This window comes from Trachemys scripta, chromosome 9, assembly GCF_013100865.1.
Source record: "Trachemys scripta elegans isolate TJP31775 chromosome 9, CAS_Tse_1.0, whole genome shotgun sequence".
Taxonomy (NCBI): domain Eukaryota; kingdom Metazoa; phylum Chordata; order Testudines; family Emydidae; genus Trachemys; species Trachemys scripta.
In genome coordinates this window covers 100,147,041-100,160,601 of record NC_048306.1, presented here as the reverse complement: position 1 = coordinate 100,160,601, position 13,561 = coordinate 100,147,041, and the positions used below count along the sequence as shown (strand labels likewise).

The window sequence follows — 13,561 nt, the reverse complement described above, 5'->3', positions numbered from 1 at the left end:
AGGGGGTCCCGGGGGCGGGGAGCAGGGGGCGGTTGGACGGGGTGGAGGTTCTGGGGGGGGGGGCGGTCAGGGCACGGGGCTGTGGATAGGGATTGGGGCAGTCAGGGGACAGGGAGAAGTGGGGGTTGGATAGGGGGTGGGGTCCTGGCGGGAGCAGTTAGAGGCGGGGGGTCCCGGGAGGGGGCGGTTAGGGAACAAGGAGCAGGGGGGGTTGGATGGGTGGGGAGTTCTGAGGGGGACAGTTAGGGGGCAGGAAGTGGGAGGGGTGGATGGGGTCAGGGGCCAGGCTGTTTGGGGAGGCACAGCCTTCCCTACCCGGCCCTCCAAACAGTTTTGCAACCGCAATGTGGCCCTCGGGCCAAAAAGTTTGCCCACCCCTGATCTAGCACCGTCAGAATGTAAACGGGAGCAGTGGTCAAGTCAGCTAGACCAAAATTTGACCTGCCTTTATTTTCTTTGCTACTTTCACATACACACAGTCAGGATGGCTGGGGCTAGTGGTCAGGGCAGCAGGCAGCCGGGCCTGCAGTGGGCAGCAATGCCCAGTGGTCAGAGCCAGGAGTCGGCGCCAAGGGTTGGAACTGGAATCAGGAACTGAGCAGGACCAGAGCAGGACTGGAGTGAGGCTGGGAACAGGAGTGATCCGCTTGCAGGTGTAAATGCTGAGCATCCGGGGGACTCAAGTGCTGGTTCTGTTGGTTCCTCCGGCCAGTCAGGAGATTTTGTTGCAAGCCAGCTGTGCATGACCTGTGAGTCTCCTGTTGCTCACGAGAGTTGGAACTAGCTGGTCCCATTAACAGGAGTTGAGGGACCAACAGGGAGCCAGTGGACAGGGGTCCTGATGACACTTTTTCCATCTTAATCATCATTGCCCGCGTGGTGACGCAGGCCGTGGTGCTGCTGGAGGGGCCTGCATTAAGAGGAGACATAAAGCTGAGCTCCGTATCACTTGTGGCCACGAAAGGCCCCATGAGACTTTTGGCCGGAAATGGGGCTTTAAGCCCCATGTGCTGGCCAAGTACCAACTTAGGGCATGGCTACATTTGCAGCTGTAGAGCGCTTTGAGTTAGACCCGCCTTTGGAGAGCACAGGAGGGAAAGCGCTGCAGTCTGGCCACACTAACAGTTGCAAGCGGACCAGCATGGCCACATTTGCGGCACTTGCAGTGGCATTGGGAACGGTGCCTTATGGGCAGCTATCCCACAGAGCACCTCTTCCCATTCTGGCGCTGTGGCTTGTGGGAAGGGGGTAGGGAGTGTGGGGCATTCTGGGTCCTGTCCCAACGCCCCGTGATGCATCGGTTCACCTCCCAGGAATCTCTGTGCTTCTGTGGACATTTGGCGCCATCTTTCAACGTTTTTTGTACTGCGCGCTCTGTCTTCCCTTTCGGTCTGCGGGAATGGAGCCCGAACTTCTGAGGAATATGCTGACGAGTCTCACCAGCACGTCATGTTTGGCAGTCGAGTTACGCCTTACGATCCAAATGGACAGTGAGGACTCCGCCGATGATATCGACTTGAGTAACGCATATGACACGAGATTGCATGTGGCATTCACGGACATGCTCACCTCCGTGGAACGCTGCTTTTGGGCTCGGGAATCAAGCACTGAGTGGTGGGATCACATCGTCATGCAAGTCTGGGATGATGAGTAGTGGCTGCAGAACTTTCAGATGAGAAAAGCCACTTTAATGGGACTGTGTGAGGAACTCGCTCCCACCCTGCGGCGCAAGGACACGAGATTGAGATCTGCCCTGACAGTGAAGAAGAGGGTGGCTATTGCAATCTGGAAGCTGGCAACTCCAGACAGCTACCGATCGGTCGCTAACCAGTTTGGAGTGGGAAAGTCGACCATTGGAATCGTGTTGATGTAAGTTTGAAGGGCCATTAATCGCATCCTCCTCTGAAGAACCGTGACTCTGGGTAACGTGCATGACGTGGATGGCTTTGCACAAATGGGTTTCTCTAACGGCGGAGGGGTGATAGATGGGACGCATATTCCAATTCTGGCACTAGCCCACCTAGTCTCAGAGTATGTTAATTGGAAGGGGTATTTCTCTATGGTTCTCCAGGTGCTTGTGGGTCACCGCGGGCATTTCACCGACATTAACATAGGCTGGTCTGGAAAGGTGCATGACGCACACATCTTTCGAAACACTGCCCTGTTCAGGAAGCCACAAGCCAGGACTTTTTTCCCAGATCAGAGGATCACCGTAGGGGAAGTTGAAATGCCCATTGTGATCCTTGGAGAGCCCGCTTACCCTTTAATGCCGTGGCTCATGAAACCCTACACAGGGAGCCTTGACAGCAGCAAGGAGCAGTTCAACAACAGGCTGAGTCGGTACAGAATGACTGTGGAGTGTGCTTTTGGCCGTTTAAAGGGCCACTGGTGTGCTCTTTATGGGAAGCTGGATCTGGCCAATGACAGCATCCCCACGGTTATATCCGCGTGCTGTACCCTCCATAACACTTGTGAAGGGAAGGATGAAAGATTCACTCAGGCATGGAACTCGGAGGGTCAACCCCTGGAGGCTGAATTTGAACAGCCAGAGAGCAGGGCTATTAGAGGGACCCAGTTTGGGGCCGCAAGGATTAGGGATGCCTTGAGGGAGCAATTTGAGGCTGAAAGCCACCAGTAATGTTTGGTGCCCTGCATGGGAGTGAAGTGCAGTGGCTGCAATGTTAGTAGGAATCTGTGTTTGCTACACTGACTTGCAGTGCCTGTTGCTTTCCTGGGCTAAGGTCTCTTTTACTTTATGCAATAATAAAGAATGTTTTCAAAGCCAAAACATCCATGTATTGAAAAGAAAATTCATTTATTGAAAAGAAACACAACTGCTTGGGATACAGAAAGGGCCAGGGGGTGGGGTGGGGAACGGTACAATCACAGATTTGCGTATGTCCTGTTCTCATACTCAGCCTTTCTGTCTGGAGTGCTGTGCAATGAGTACTGCACTTCAGGATGGCTGTACTGCATGGTGATGGGGGTTGAGTGCGGTGGGTAAGGGTCGTGGTTTTCAGGGCTGGGAGGTGAAGCTACAGGTGTTGGAGGCAGCTGGTGGTGATAAGAACCCGGATGTTGGGGAAAGTGGGTTGGAGGTGACATGGGGGCACAAGGGAAAGAGTTTTGGGACAAGGGCTGCAGGGGGGCGGGTGGGTGTGGTAGTGCTCTGCCTGCATGGCTACAAGAGCCTGGATCGAGTCCACTTGGTGATCCATGATGCTTATCAGCCGCTCCGTGCTTTGGTGCCGGAGCTCCGCGCTTTTGTGCCAGCGATCCACATTCCGCTGGCGGATCCTCCTTTCACTCTCCCTCCACTCCTGCGCTTTTAGAGTCTCGTTAAAGGACTGGTGCATTACTTCATGCAGCATGTCGTCTTTGCTGCTACGTGGCCTCTTCCTAATTCTTTGGAGTCTTTCGGCCGGTGATAACACGGACGGCTGAGATCTCAAGGTTGCATCTGTAAAGGCAAAATGCAACACTTAACAGAGGCAGCATTGTTCACACCAGACAGAGCAATGATTCCCCCGTACTTAAGAGCAAGCACAGTCTACACAATAGCATAATTTGCCCATTGCAAAGTGAGCGGACATAACCCACGGGAGCCCCAAAATGGTGAGTAAGCACAGGGTCAAGGGGGACTGATTGTTTCATGGCCGTACAGTCCTCTGGGTTTCTGTGCCTTGGGGAGAGCCAACAGCTGCAGGGGGCCCCTATACTGAACATTGTCCCCACATTTTCCACAGGAGTTTGTCCTGGAAGATATCTCACTGCTGAGGGTGACCTGGGAAGCAAGGGAGGGTCTTCTACTGCAATATGGCTTCCGCCCTGGCCCATATGCAGCTTGCCTGTGTGCAGCAATGGTCCCCCCCGGCCCTCATGGTACAGTGGTGCAGACATGTTAGCCTGACTGGGACAAGGACCACAGTGGCTCTCCCAAGAAACCTGCACAAGTGCATTGCCCAAGTTCTGGATGAGGCCTTTGAAGAGATCACTGAGGCCGATTACCGCGATGTGAGAAAGCACATCAACTCCCTATTCCGTATCTAGGCATGCATGCAGCCCTAACCCTCCTCGCCCCAAGAGCCCGCACCGAATAACTTCCTTCCCAAAATAAAAGCCGCTTACCGGGCACCTCCTCTGGTGTTTGTCCTTCCCCAAGCACTGGCTGCCGCGACTGGCTACCTTCCTCCTGGCTTGAGAACAGCTCCTGGCTGCATGCAGGTGTCTTCCTCCTCCTCAGCACCCTCGCTCCCGCTTTCCTCCTCCTCCTGCCTTGTTGAACTGGGCTCTGAAGTGTCCATGTGGTACTTGGAGTGGAGGTGGGGTCGCCCCCAAGTATCATGTCCAGCTCTTTGTAGAACCAGTAGGGTGTAGGGGCAGCACAGGAGCAGCGGTTTGCCTTGCGGGCTTTGCGGTAAGCATTCCGGAGCTCCTTCACTTTAACCCTGCATTGCAGTGTGTCCTGGTCATGGCACCTTTCCATCATTCCCTAGATATCTGCTAGTAGGTATCGTAATTCCTATGGCTGGAGTGCAGCTGGGACTGGACAGCCTCCTCTCCCCAAATACTGATGAGGTCCAGCACCTCGCCATTGTTCCATGCTGGGGATCGCCTGGTGCATGGAGGCATGGTCACCTGGAAAGACTCGCTGAGCAAACAGGAAGGGGATTTTCAAAATTTTCAGAGAATTTAAAGGGCGGGTGTGACGGTTGGTCACCTGAGGGCAGGGGAATAGAGTTCAAAGTGATGACCAGAGTGGCTAGCACAGGCATTGTGGGACTCTTCTGGAGGCCGATCAGAGCGCATTAACAGAGCAGGGCGTCCACAGTGGCGCTGCGGCGCTCCAGTGGGGGCGCAGCAAACGTTATTCCACTCGCTGAGGTGGAGTTCCAGGAGCGCTCTAGCCGTGGAGTCAGAGCGCTCTACGTGCATTGCCAGTGTGGACAGGGCTGCTTTAATGAGCTCTAACTCGCAAGTGTAGCCTTAGCTGCAATCTCCCCAATAGCTTCAACATGAGGAGTTTACCCCTCACCAAATCAAACCAGCCACTTGCAGGACTATACCAAATGCCACTGAAGGGAGGGCAACATTTCAGAGGTAAACGAGTGAAAGGATCTCTACATGAACAGTCTATACAATACTTGGAGATCCTTCTTAGTGTAAAGGAATATAATAAAAGGTAATTTATTATTAGAGACCATTAGCTGAACGAATGATTAGGACATCAGTGTAGGACTTGGAGCACCCGGGTTTAAGTCCCTGCTCGGCCACAGACTTCCAGTGTAACCTTGGGAAAGTCATTTAGCCTCTCTGTGCCGCAGACCCCACATTGTACGGATGGGGAAAAAGGCACTGCCCTTCCTCACAGTGGCGTTGAGAGAACATAGACATTCGAGATTGTGAGACACTTAGATACTATGGTAATGGGGCCGTATGAGGAATTGTGTTTTTGTTCTGTGTCCACGACTAGAGCTCCTAGGCACTACGGTAATACAGACAATAAATAATAATAATGAATAATACGGAAGATAGAAGACTATCCAACATCGTGCATGCGTAATAGCGTTTATATCATGACAATTTCCATATGAGAATTTGGTCTTTATTGCTCAGGACGATGCTATATCTATAGTCAACTAGAACCCTGAGGGTATCTCCGTGACTATATCACAAGGTGATAGGAGCCCGAGATATACGATAGATGACAAATCGTTATCTTGCTTCTCCTGTCTAACGGTTGCTGTTCCTCCTCCTTGCCTCTCAAGGAATGCATGTGAACTATCCCTTGCCTTCAATTGTATGTGCTTGGGTGATTTCTTTTAAAATGTTTATTGGCTAAAGCTATTCCCTTGTGTGTGAAATCGTCCACAGTAATTTCCATCAAGCGAAGCGACGCCAATGTGTACCGGTGAAAACAGAGCCGATGGAACTGCAGGCTGTCCTGCCTCTGAACTCAGCCTCTAGCCTTGTAGGGGGTCTAGCCAATACTTCCAGAGCGAAGAGCAGACAGAACTTCACTGATCCCTACTCCCCTTCCTTTTCTCGGAACATCAGCTGTGGCGACATAGCATCCGGAAACCAAATGACTTGATTGAAACCAGAGACTTGAAAAGCGAAACTGACTAGCAGGAGGAGAGCTGTTAAAGAGAAGACCCTGAGCGCTGACGGACCAAGTAAGATGACCTTTCTCCAGCATGACAGTTCGAATGTAATTATTTGGACAAATCATTTTCATGACTTAATATAACGCCTTGAAGCTTTCCAGCAAGGTTAATTGGATGCCTCAGTTCAAAACCTATCTGCTCTTAACCAACTTTTAATATGCTGAGATCCAGTTTTCTAAATTCAAACTAATAAAGTGATTAGTTGACAGCTATCTGGTATGCTACAATTACCATGGCATTTAGACCTCAGGCAGAGGATATTTAATGCAAATCAGAGTCAATGTCTCTGCCCATTTGTCCTTTTTCCTGATTATTTGATCAATCTGCCATATGAATCTTTAGCTTGTACGGTCTATGGTACTATACTAAATAAATGCAATCCGGCTACAAAGGCAGAAAGATTGGTTCAGACAGTTAACCACGCAAAGTCCAAAGGCTCCCCCCCCCCCCCTTCCATCCTTAATTTTGTTCCAAATGGGTTTAATGCTGGTGAAAGGTGCTGGACTGACAGCCCTGGAGGGTGGCTTTCTGTATTTATCCACAGAACGGATACAGCACAAGCAGCAGTAATGCGAGCTCCCTGCACTGCCATATCAAAATGCCGCTTTTGTACATGAAAGCGCAGCTCAACCTGGATGCAAGTTTGGATTTTTTTTTTTTTTAAAGTGACTTGTTCAAGGACTGTGTGGGTATCTGGTTTTATCATCCCATATGGTTGTGTTCCAGGCTGGGTTTTCCCCCCACCCCCACTTTTTTTTTTTGATAGATGCACAATTAGCCGTGGATAGTTTCCCCAAAGTGCTGTATGGAGCACAAGTGGCTGAGCAGAACTGAGGAGGAATTCTACAAAACAACAGGACACGTGCTAATCATCTCTCTCCTGCTGGTAAATGATGTTTAAAAGAAAATTGAGACTGGAGGCCTCAGGTTGGATTCTCTACTCAATCCCGGCAACCTGAGAATTAAGTGTGATCCTAGATTGTTCAGTGCCCAGCATGTAATGACATGTCATCTGCCTGAGCTAAGACTTGCATTTTTGCAGGTTGCTGGTCTCCTACCTTGCTCCACGGCCATTCAGTCTTTGACCTTATTGCTGAGGATAACACGGCTGGCAATTTTTAACTGGTTTGGTGATTTGGGCACCTATATTGGGTGCTGGAGCCAGTTCACGCACTCATTTCATTTCATTTCATGTAAGCTAAACAGCCACTGGGTGGCAAACGGCAGCTGTTTCCAATCGATGGTCTTACCCATGACCTAAAGTTGAAGGGCTTTATATCCCTCTCCCCTGAGCTACACAGCCCTCTGTCAAAAATCATACTCTGAAAGGAGTCAAGTCATCTAGTGATGCAGCATTAGCCTGCAAGACATAAATATTTCAGCTTCACAACTATAAGTGCCGAGCAAAACTCAAGCTCCATTTCATACCACTGTGTTTCCCTGACAGATCTATCAGCCAAGCTTATGAGAAATTGAAGTGCAGATAGTGGGAACTCGCAAGTCTGACTGAGTTGCTTGACTTCACCACATAATCCAAAGCTCACACTAACTTGTCTTTTATACAGAGGCATGAGATACCACAATTAAATACCTTTAAAAAGGGAATCAGTGGCTCGTCTCTTTCAGACAAACAAGATGACATGGTTATAAGAAGCTATAATCAACCTTGGTATATTTCCACTGAAGTCCATAGGGCCAAGTGGAATTGCTCTTGGTTACACCAACATAAGTGAAATCAGAATCAGGCCCTATGATATTGCACCAACTTACACCAAGGCTGAATTTGACCCAATAGTTAGAGAGGTTGCAGACTGATGGTGTCAAACAGAACCAGGCACTGAAACATTGAACTTAATCACTGGTGAGAGTTTAAAAACACAGTTAGCGAGCATCAGATTTCTGTTGAAATTACAGAGGGATCCCTATGAACAATTACACGACATACCCAAGCATACCAAACCAATCCATCATTACTAATGCCATCGCAGTAGCAGTGCGGCTGTCAAGTCTCCCCATTACAGAGCGTGGTAAATAGATCAAAAGGCCCTGGGTAGATTTATTCAGCGTGACGCGGCACTTACCGAAGTAGTCATCAGAGGGCGGATTCTCCATGTCGTACAGCATCTTCTTGGTCAGATGTTCCAGCTCGTCCTCAGGTCTGAACAAAGGAGCATTTGATGCCGGGCCAGAGGCAGGGAACCCACTCTGCAGAAGGCAAGACACACACTGTTTGTGAAGTTTCAAATCAGCATTAAAATGTCCACCCAAGGCTGCACATGCCCGATGTAAGACAGAAAGGTAAAGAAAATTCACTCTATTATTGGCTGTTTGGCTTTCAAACTCACTCGTGGGTCTTATTTTTCTTCTCCTGGGACCCAGCGGGTTGGACAAATAAACATCCCATTTAATGAAATGAAAATAGATGCCCCAAAACTCTGAACAATTTCCATCAGAATGAGATGAGTAGGTATAACTAGAAGGGATGTATGTACCCAGTAATTAGACAGCCAGGCAGACCTTTGGATAGACTTCAAATAAGAAAGAAAGGGGGAATTATGCTAAGGATAATCAAATATAAACATTTCCTAATAAGAAAGGAGTTGGAGGTTTTAGAATTGTCTTCCTAGGGACGTGGTGAAAGGCCTGTTGGGTTGAACCACTTAAAACTGGACTGGACACAGTACCAGAGAAGATGCCAGAGGGAACAGTCTTGCATTTGGTAGAAGGGATAGACTAGGAGATCTAGTCTCCAAAGGCTAGATATATTTTCTCTTTAGTATGGCTTCCAGAGAGCCAACTCCTGATCAAAGGCAGTTTTGCCATTCATAAGAAGGGCTTCAGCATTTGGCTCACGGATTTTAGTACTAGAGATGCAAACATTTTAACGTGCGCTTAGAAATGAGACCTCTTGGCCTTCATGTGTTAAGAGCTGGTGTGCAGTATCTGCAATGTTTTCCAGTGAGTTGTCTTAAGAAAACAACAGACATATGGAGACATCTTGAGAAACAGGGAAGTGCTCTAGTGCCTCAATGTACCCTGGGAGGATCTTAGAAGCAGTTAAGTATGGTGGGTGTTATTCAGTACAAGGGTCATTACAGAATTAAAAGATGCTGAGATAAGATTTCCAGGCATGTACTATTTTCTTGAATAACCTGTATGCAAGAATGAACTTGTTTGTGGAATAAAGCATGGTAGTTAAAGTCAGGGTGACTTATTTGGTTAATTGCTGCTTTCATCTAGGATTTCATTTCAGATCCATACCTTAGGATCATTACTCTAGAGGCACATGTGCCTTTTCCCATACCTTATACCCATTTGAACGTGGATCAAATGGTTATGTTGCTGGAGAACATCATATTGGTCACCCTGGTGATAGACATTTAACTTACAGAGACTGGAAAAAAACATACAACTGACATGATGAATCTTTCGAACCACTTGTTGTCAACCAAGTACAACAGCACCCCCAATGGCCTGTCTAAACACACAAACTCTTGCTTTACAGGCCCGGGGGAAATTCTGAATTTGACATGAGTCAGGTGGAGGAGTTCTTAGCATTGTATTCTGTGATAATGTCTCCAACAGCCTCATTCTACTGAGATGCTATACTCCAAATCTGAGAGACAGAAGAGCTCAGAAAAGCATCACTGATCTTTTGGTTTTGCCACTGATGACTGTTCTCAGTCTTAAAAGAAAAATAAAATTAAAAGGAAGCCAAATTTACAAGTTTGATCCCTCTGTGTTCAAATCAGGGGTATCAATGTTTCCATTAGAAATATGTCCCATGCCACTACACCCGGCTGAAAGTCTGTTTCCAACAAGTAACCTATTATGCTTCTAGCTGCAACCCAGAGTTGAGAAATTCAGTTGTGTAACATTAATAAATCAATTCCTATTGGCAGTCTCACAAACAGACAAGGAGTCACTAGGTACAGTACATTCTGCCATCAGCTTCACCAGTTCCCATGTTTTGAAAATGTGGGCAGGTCCGCCAGGACTTTCCCTGCTCCCTACAATCTCCCCAGTAAAGGTCACTGCCTAAATTGGATATTTTCTTCTGTTAAACAAGTGAGATACCATTGGAATGAAAGTTTGAAACAATCTTCTCAGACATTACTAATGGATGATGCAAGTTGACCTTCCTGTTCTATATCAGGACGACAGATGCTGGAAGACTTTTCATCAGTCCCATTTCCCTTCCCCTCCCCAGCAAAACATCGATTTTTCACTACATATTCATTTTCATGAGATAATTTGTGTCTCTTAATGTGTTTCGGTTTTTATTTAAAAACTCCCACAAACCCTGGAAACTGATTTTTTAATTTTCAACAACCAAAATTGGTTCTCGGTGTATTGACCAAATTCCCCCAACTCCAGGGAAAACTGTCAATCTGACGAAAAAAAGAAAAAAAAAAGTTCATTATTTTGGAGAGAATAAAACACAAATTTGACCAGTTCTAGTCAGGAACTATTTCCCCTGTTATAGCTCCCTTCGATATCACTATCCCATTTTTCTTGAAAAGTCAGTTTTGATCCTTCAACGCTGCTGAGAATTAATGCCTTTCAGTGTACATGTTCGCAATAGCGTCTCAGCTCCTCAGAGCATCCTCTGCCTGACGGTGATCCCTTTGAAGGAAGTATTATTAAAAAACGGGGCCTTTTCTTTATGATAAATGATGATTGTGAACTCTCAATGCCTAGTTGACAGCATGTCAGTGACTTTAACAGTTGTGTACTTTATCCAGTTAGTTAGTTAGTCACTGAAGATAAAGATGTCTTAAACAGTCAAAACCCAAGAGTTTTAAACAGTTTGGCTAAACATCCCTTTCATTCTCAAACGCTCACGTTTCCTTCCCCTGTGATATCATCATTTCAGGCATGTAAAGAGACTTCCAGGGTAGACAAGTCCTGAATTCCTAATACACCTCTACCCCGATATAACGCTGTCCTCGGGAGCCAAAAAAATCTTACTGCGTTATAGGTGAAATCGCGCTATATCGAACTTGCTTTGATCCGCTGGAGCACGCAGGCCCCCCACCCCACCCCCCGGAGCGCTGCTTTACCACGTTATATCAGAATTCATGTTATATCGGGTCGAGTTATATCGAGGTAGAGGTGTATAAAAAACAAGCACGGGGGTGGGGAGGAGAAAACCAACCAACAACAGCCTTCTCTATCCATCCTGAAGAAGTCAAGAGGGGCACTGGCCCAAACACCTACATTATATTCTCCTTTCCAGGTCACCTTTAATTCAAATGATGTAGGATTCCTGCTGAGACTTTCACCTGATAAGGATATTTCCCCTCTGAGGCTACTGGCAGAACTGAAAGTGAGGTCCCCCCCGCCATCCACTTCCAACAACAAAAACCCCCTGAGATCCCAACTTAGGGCATGAGTTCTTGGCCCGTGAGTTGTGAACCATTGATCCTAGGATAACACTCACCCCTGTACAAAGGGCCAGTATAAGTTCTACCTAGGGGCTTATGAGGGACTAAATGGTGCATAAGCCTTGCACCGGCTCTCTGTCCTAGGGAGAACATTGCCCCTAAGTGAGACACCCCTCAATGGGACTGTCCATGGAGTAAAGATACTCACATGAGCAAGAGTTTTAGAACCGGCACTTGACCCAGAAGTCAATAGCCAATATTTGAATGACATTTTTTTTGAAGTCCGGTAATTAGAAATAATAAATAACATACCCCTATAAAAGGTTTATTAATAAAACAATTAGAGCTGCCAAATGTAAAGCATTTAATCTGGGTAGAACTTTTCCCCCTCCCAGCATTCTCTCTCTTTCCTAAGAGCAGATCATGCATCTCGCTTGAGCATATATTTGAATACAATGAGCATAGCCAAGGATTTATTAGCTCTGGAAATCAATCAGGCAACCAAACCTCTTAACACATTATTCCATCAATTGCGGGTGTTCTTGTTTCCGTGCTGAAAAGAAGAACGACCACACAATCGTTCTGATTTTTAGTTAGTTCCCTGGGGCTTTTTGTGTAGACAAGATGGTGCAGCTTCTGAGAGGCTGATGGCTTCCCTTTCACTACACTGCTTCTTCAAGATGCCTAAAAGCCCCACTCACAATGAGGGCCCCACTCCACCAGGCACTGTATATACACAGATTAAGAGACAGCTGCCCCGCTGAAGGCCTTACAGTGTAAATAGACAAGATGGAGAAAGCATCGATAACTGCCCTTGTTTTACGTATAGGGAATTAAGGCAAAGAGACTCAATGACACAACCAGGGAGTCTATGGCAGAGGTGGGAATTGAACCCAGCCCTTGTGAGTTGCAGACTAGGTCTACACTGTGCCGATGAGTGTGTGAATCGCAGGGCACACTGAAGAGTTGCAATCTAACTGCCTGGTATGGACACTGCTGGCGCAAACTAAAAGGTACCTGGTTTGCGTTAACATAGTCCTGCTTGAAAGAGGACTACGCTAATGCAATTCACACCCTCATCGTCCGCACTGAGGCGTGGTGTAGACAAGCCCAGGGCCCCCAAACCCATCCTTCCTCTTTCTGTGGCAGAATGCTAACAAGTCACTTCACATCAGCTCGCAGCCCGGCTGCTGGGACCCCATGCTAAGGATCTCCACAGGCTGAAGGAGATTCTCTTTCTTGTGCCCCACAGTGTACAACATCAGATGCACGCAGTGCCTCCAAGTCCCCGTTTCATGTCAGCTGCAGACAGCCGTTGGGAGCTGGGCTCTGAAGGACTCAGTGGGCAGCGCGGGGAAGTTCTTGGCCTCTGCTATGCAGGAGGTTAGACTAGATGTCCTTTCTGGCCTTAAATTCTATGACCTCCCCCCCCCCCCCAGCATTGGCTTCTCTGATCTCCACACCTCCAGCTCAACTCCTCTGAGGACAGGGACCTAAGAAACAGGGACAGAGTTTGCCCCGAGAGGAACACACTGAACTGCCACAAGTTCAAGCTTGTCCACGTTTGTCAGACTTCGGAGGCAGACACTCGCCATGCTGCCTTTTACCTGCAATACTCTGCCCACACAACACATTTCTGCCTCAGCCAGCCACAGTCCTCCGCCAGCATCCAGTGAAATAATCAACAACCAATGCCGATGATCACACTCAGTGGCGTTATTTATTTATTTTTCCTACAGACACTACATATGAATGCCCAATGTTTAACAAGAGCGAAGAAGAACCTTTCCCCGCATTGCACTGCTCAGTGCATGAGCATCCAGGAAAGCATGTTTCGTGCTTATAGTCAAGGCCGGTATATTTGGTGGGAAAGGGGAAAAGAAATACATGATGCATCCACAGTCTGATCTGAAGGGTCTGTTTCAGCAGAACTATCTCCTTCCTCCTGCCTTGATGGGTCAGAGGTAAAAAAGTATATTTTATCTATATCTATATATATAGATATAT

General features: G+C 47.7%; 1 protein-coding gene across 6 annotated transcripts in view; it reads right to left on the bottom strand.

Moving 5' to 3' along the window:
• The window catches only part of LPP (LIM domain containing preferred translocation partner in lipoma), a 444,446-nt gene that overhangs the window by 87,295 nt on the left and 343,590 nt on the right, over window positions 1-13,561 (bottom strand). For all 6 annotated transcript variants that reach the window (XM_034781639.1, XM_034781636.1, XM_034781641.1 and 3 more), the window contains one exon: window positions 8,249-8,372. In XM_034781639.1, the coding sequence (XP_034637530.1) occupies window positions 8,249-8,372 (124 nt within the window). The remainder of the gene's footprint in view (window positions 1-8,248; window positions 8,373-13,561) is intronic.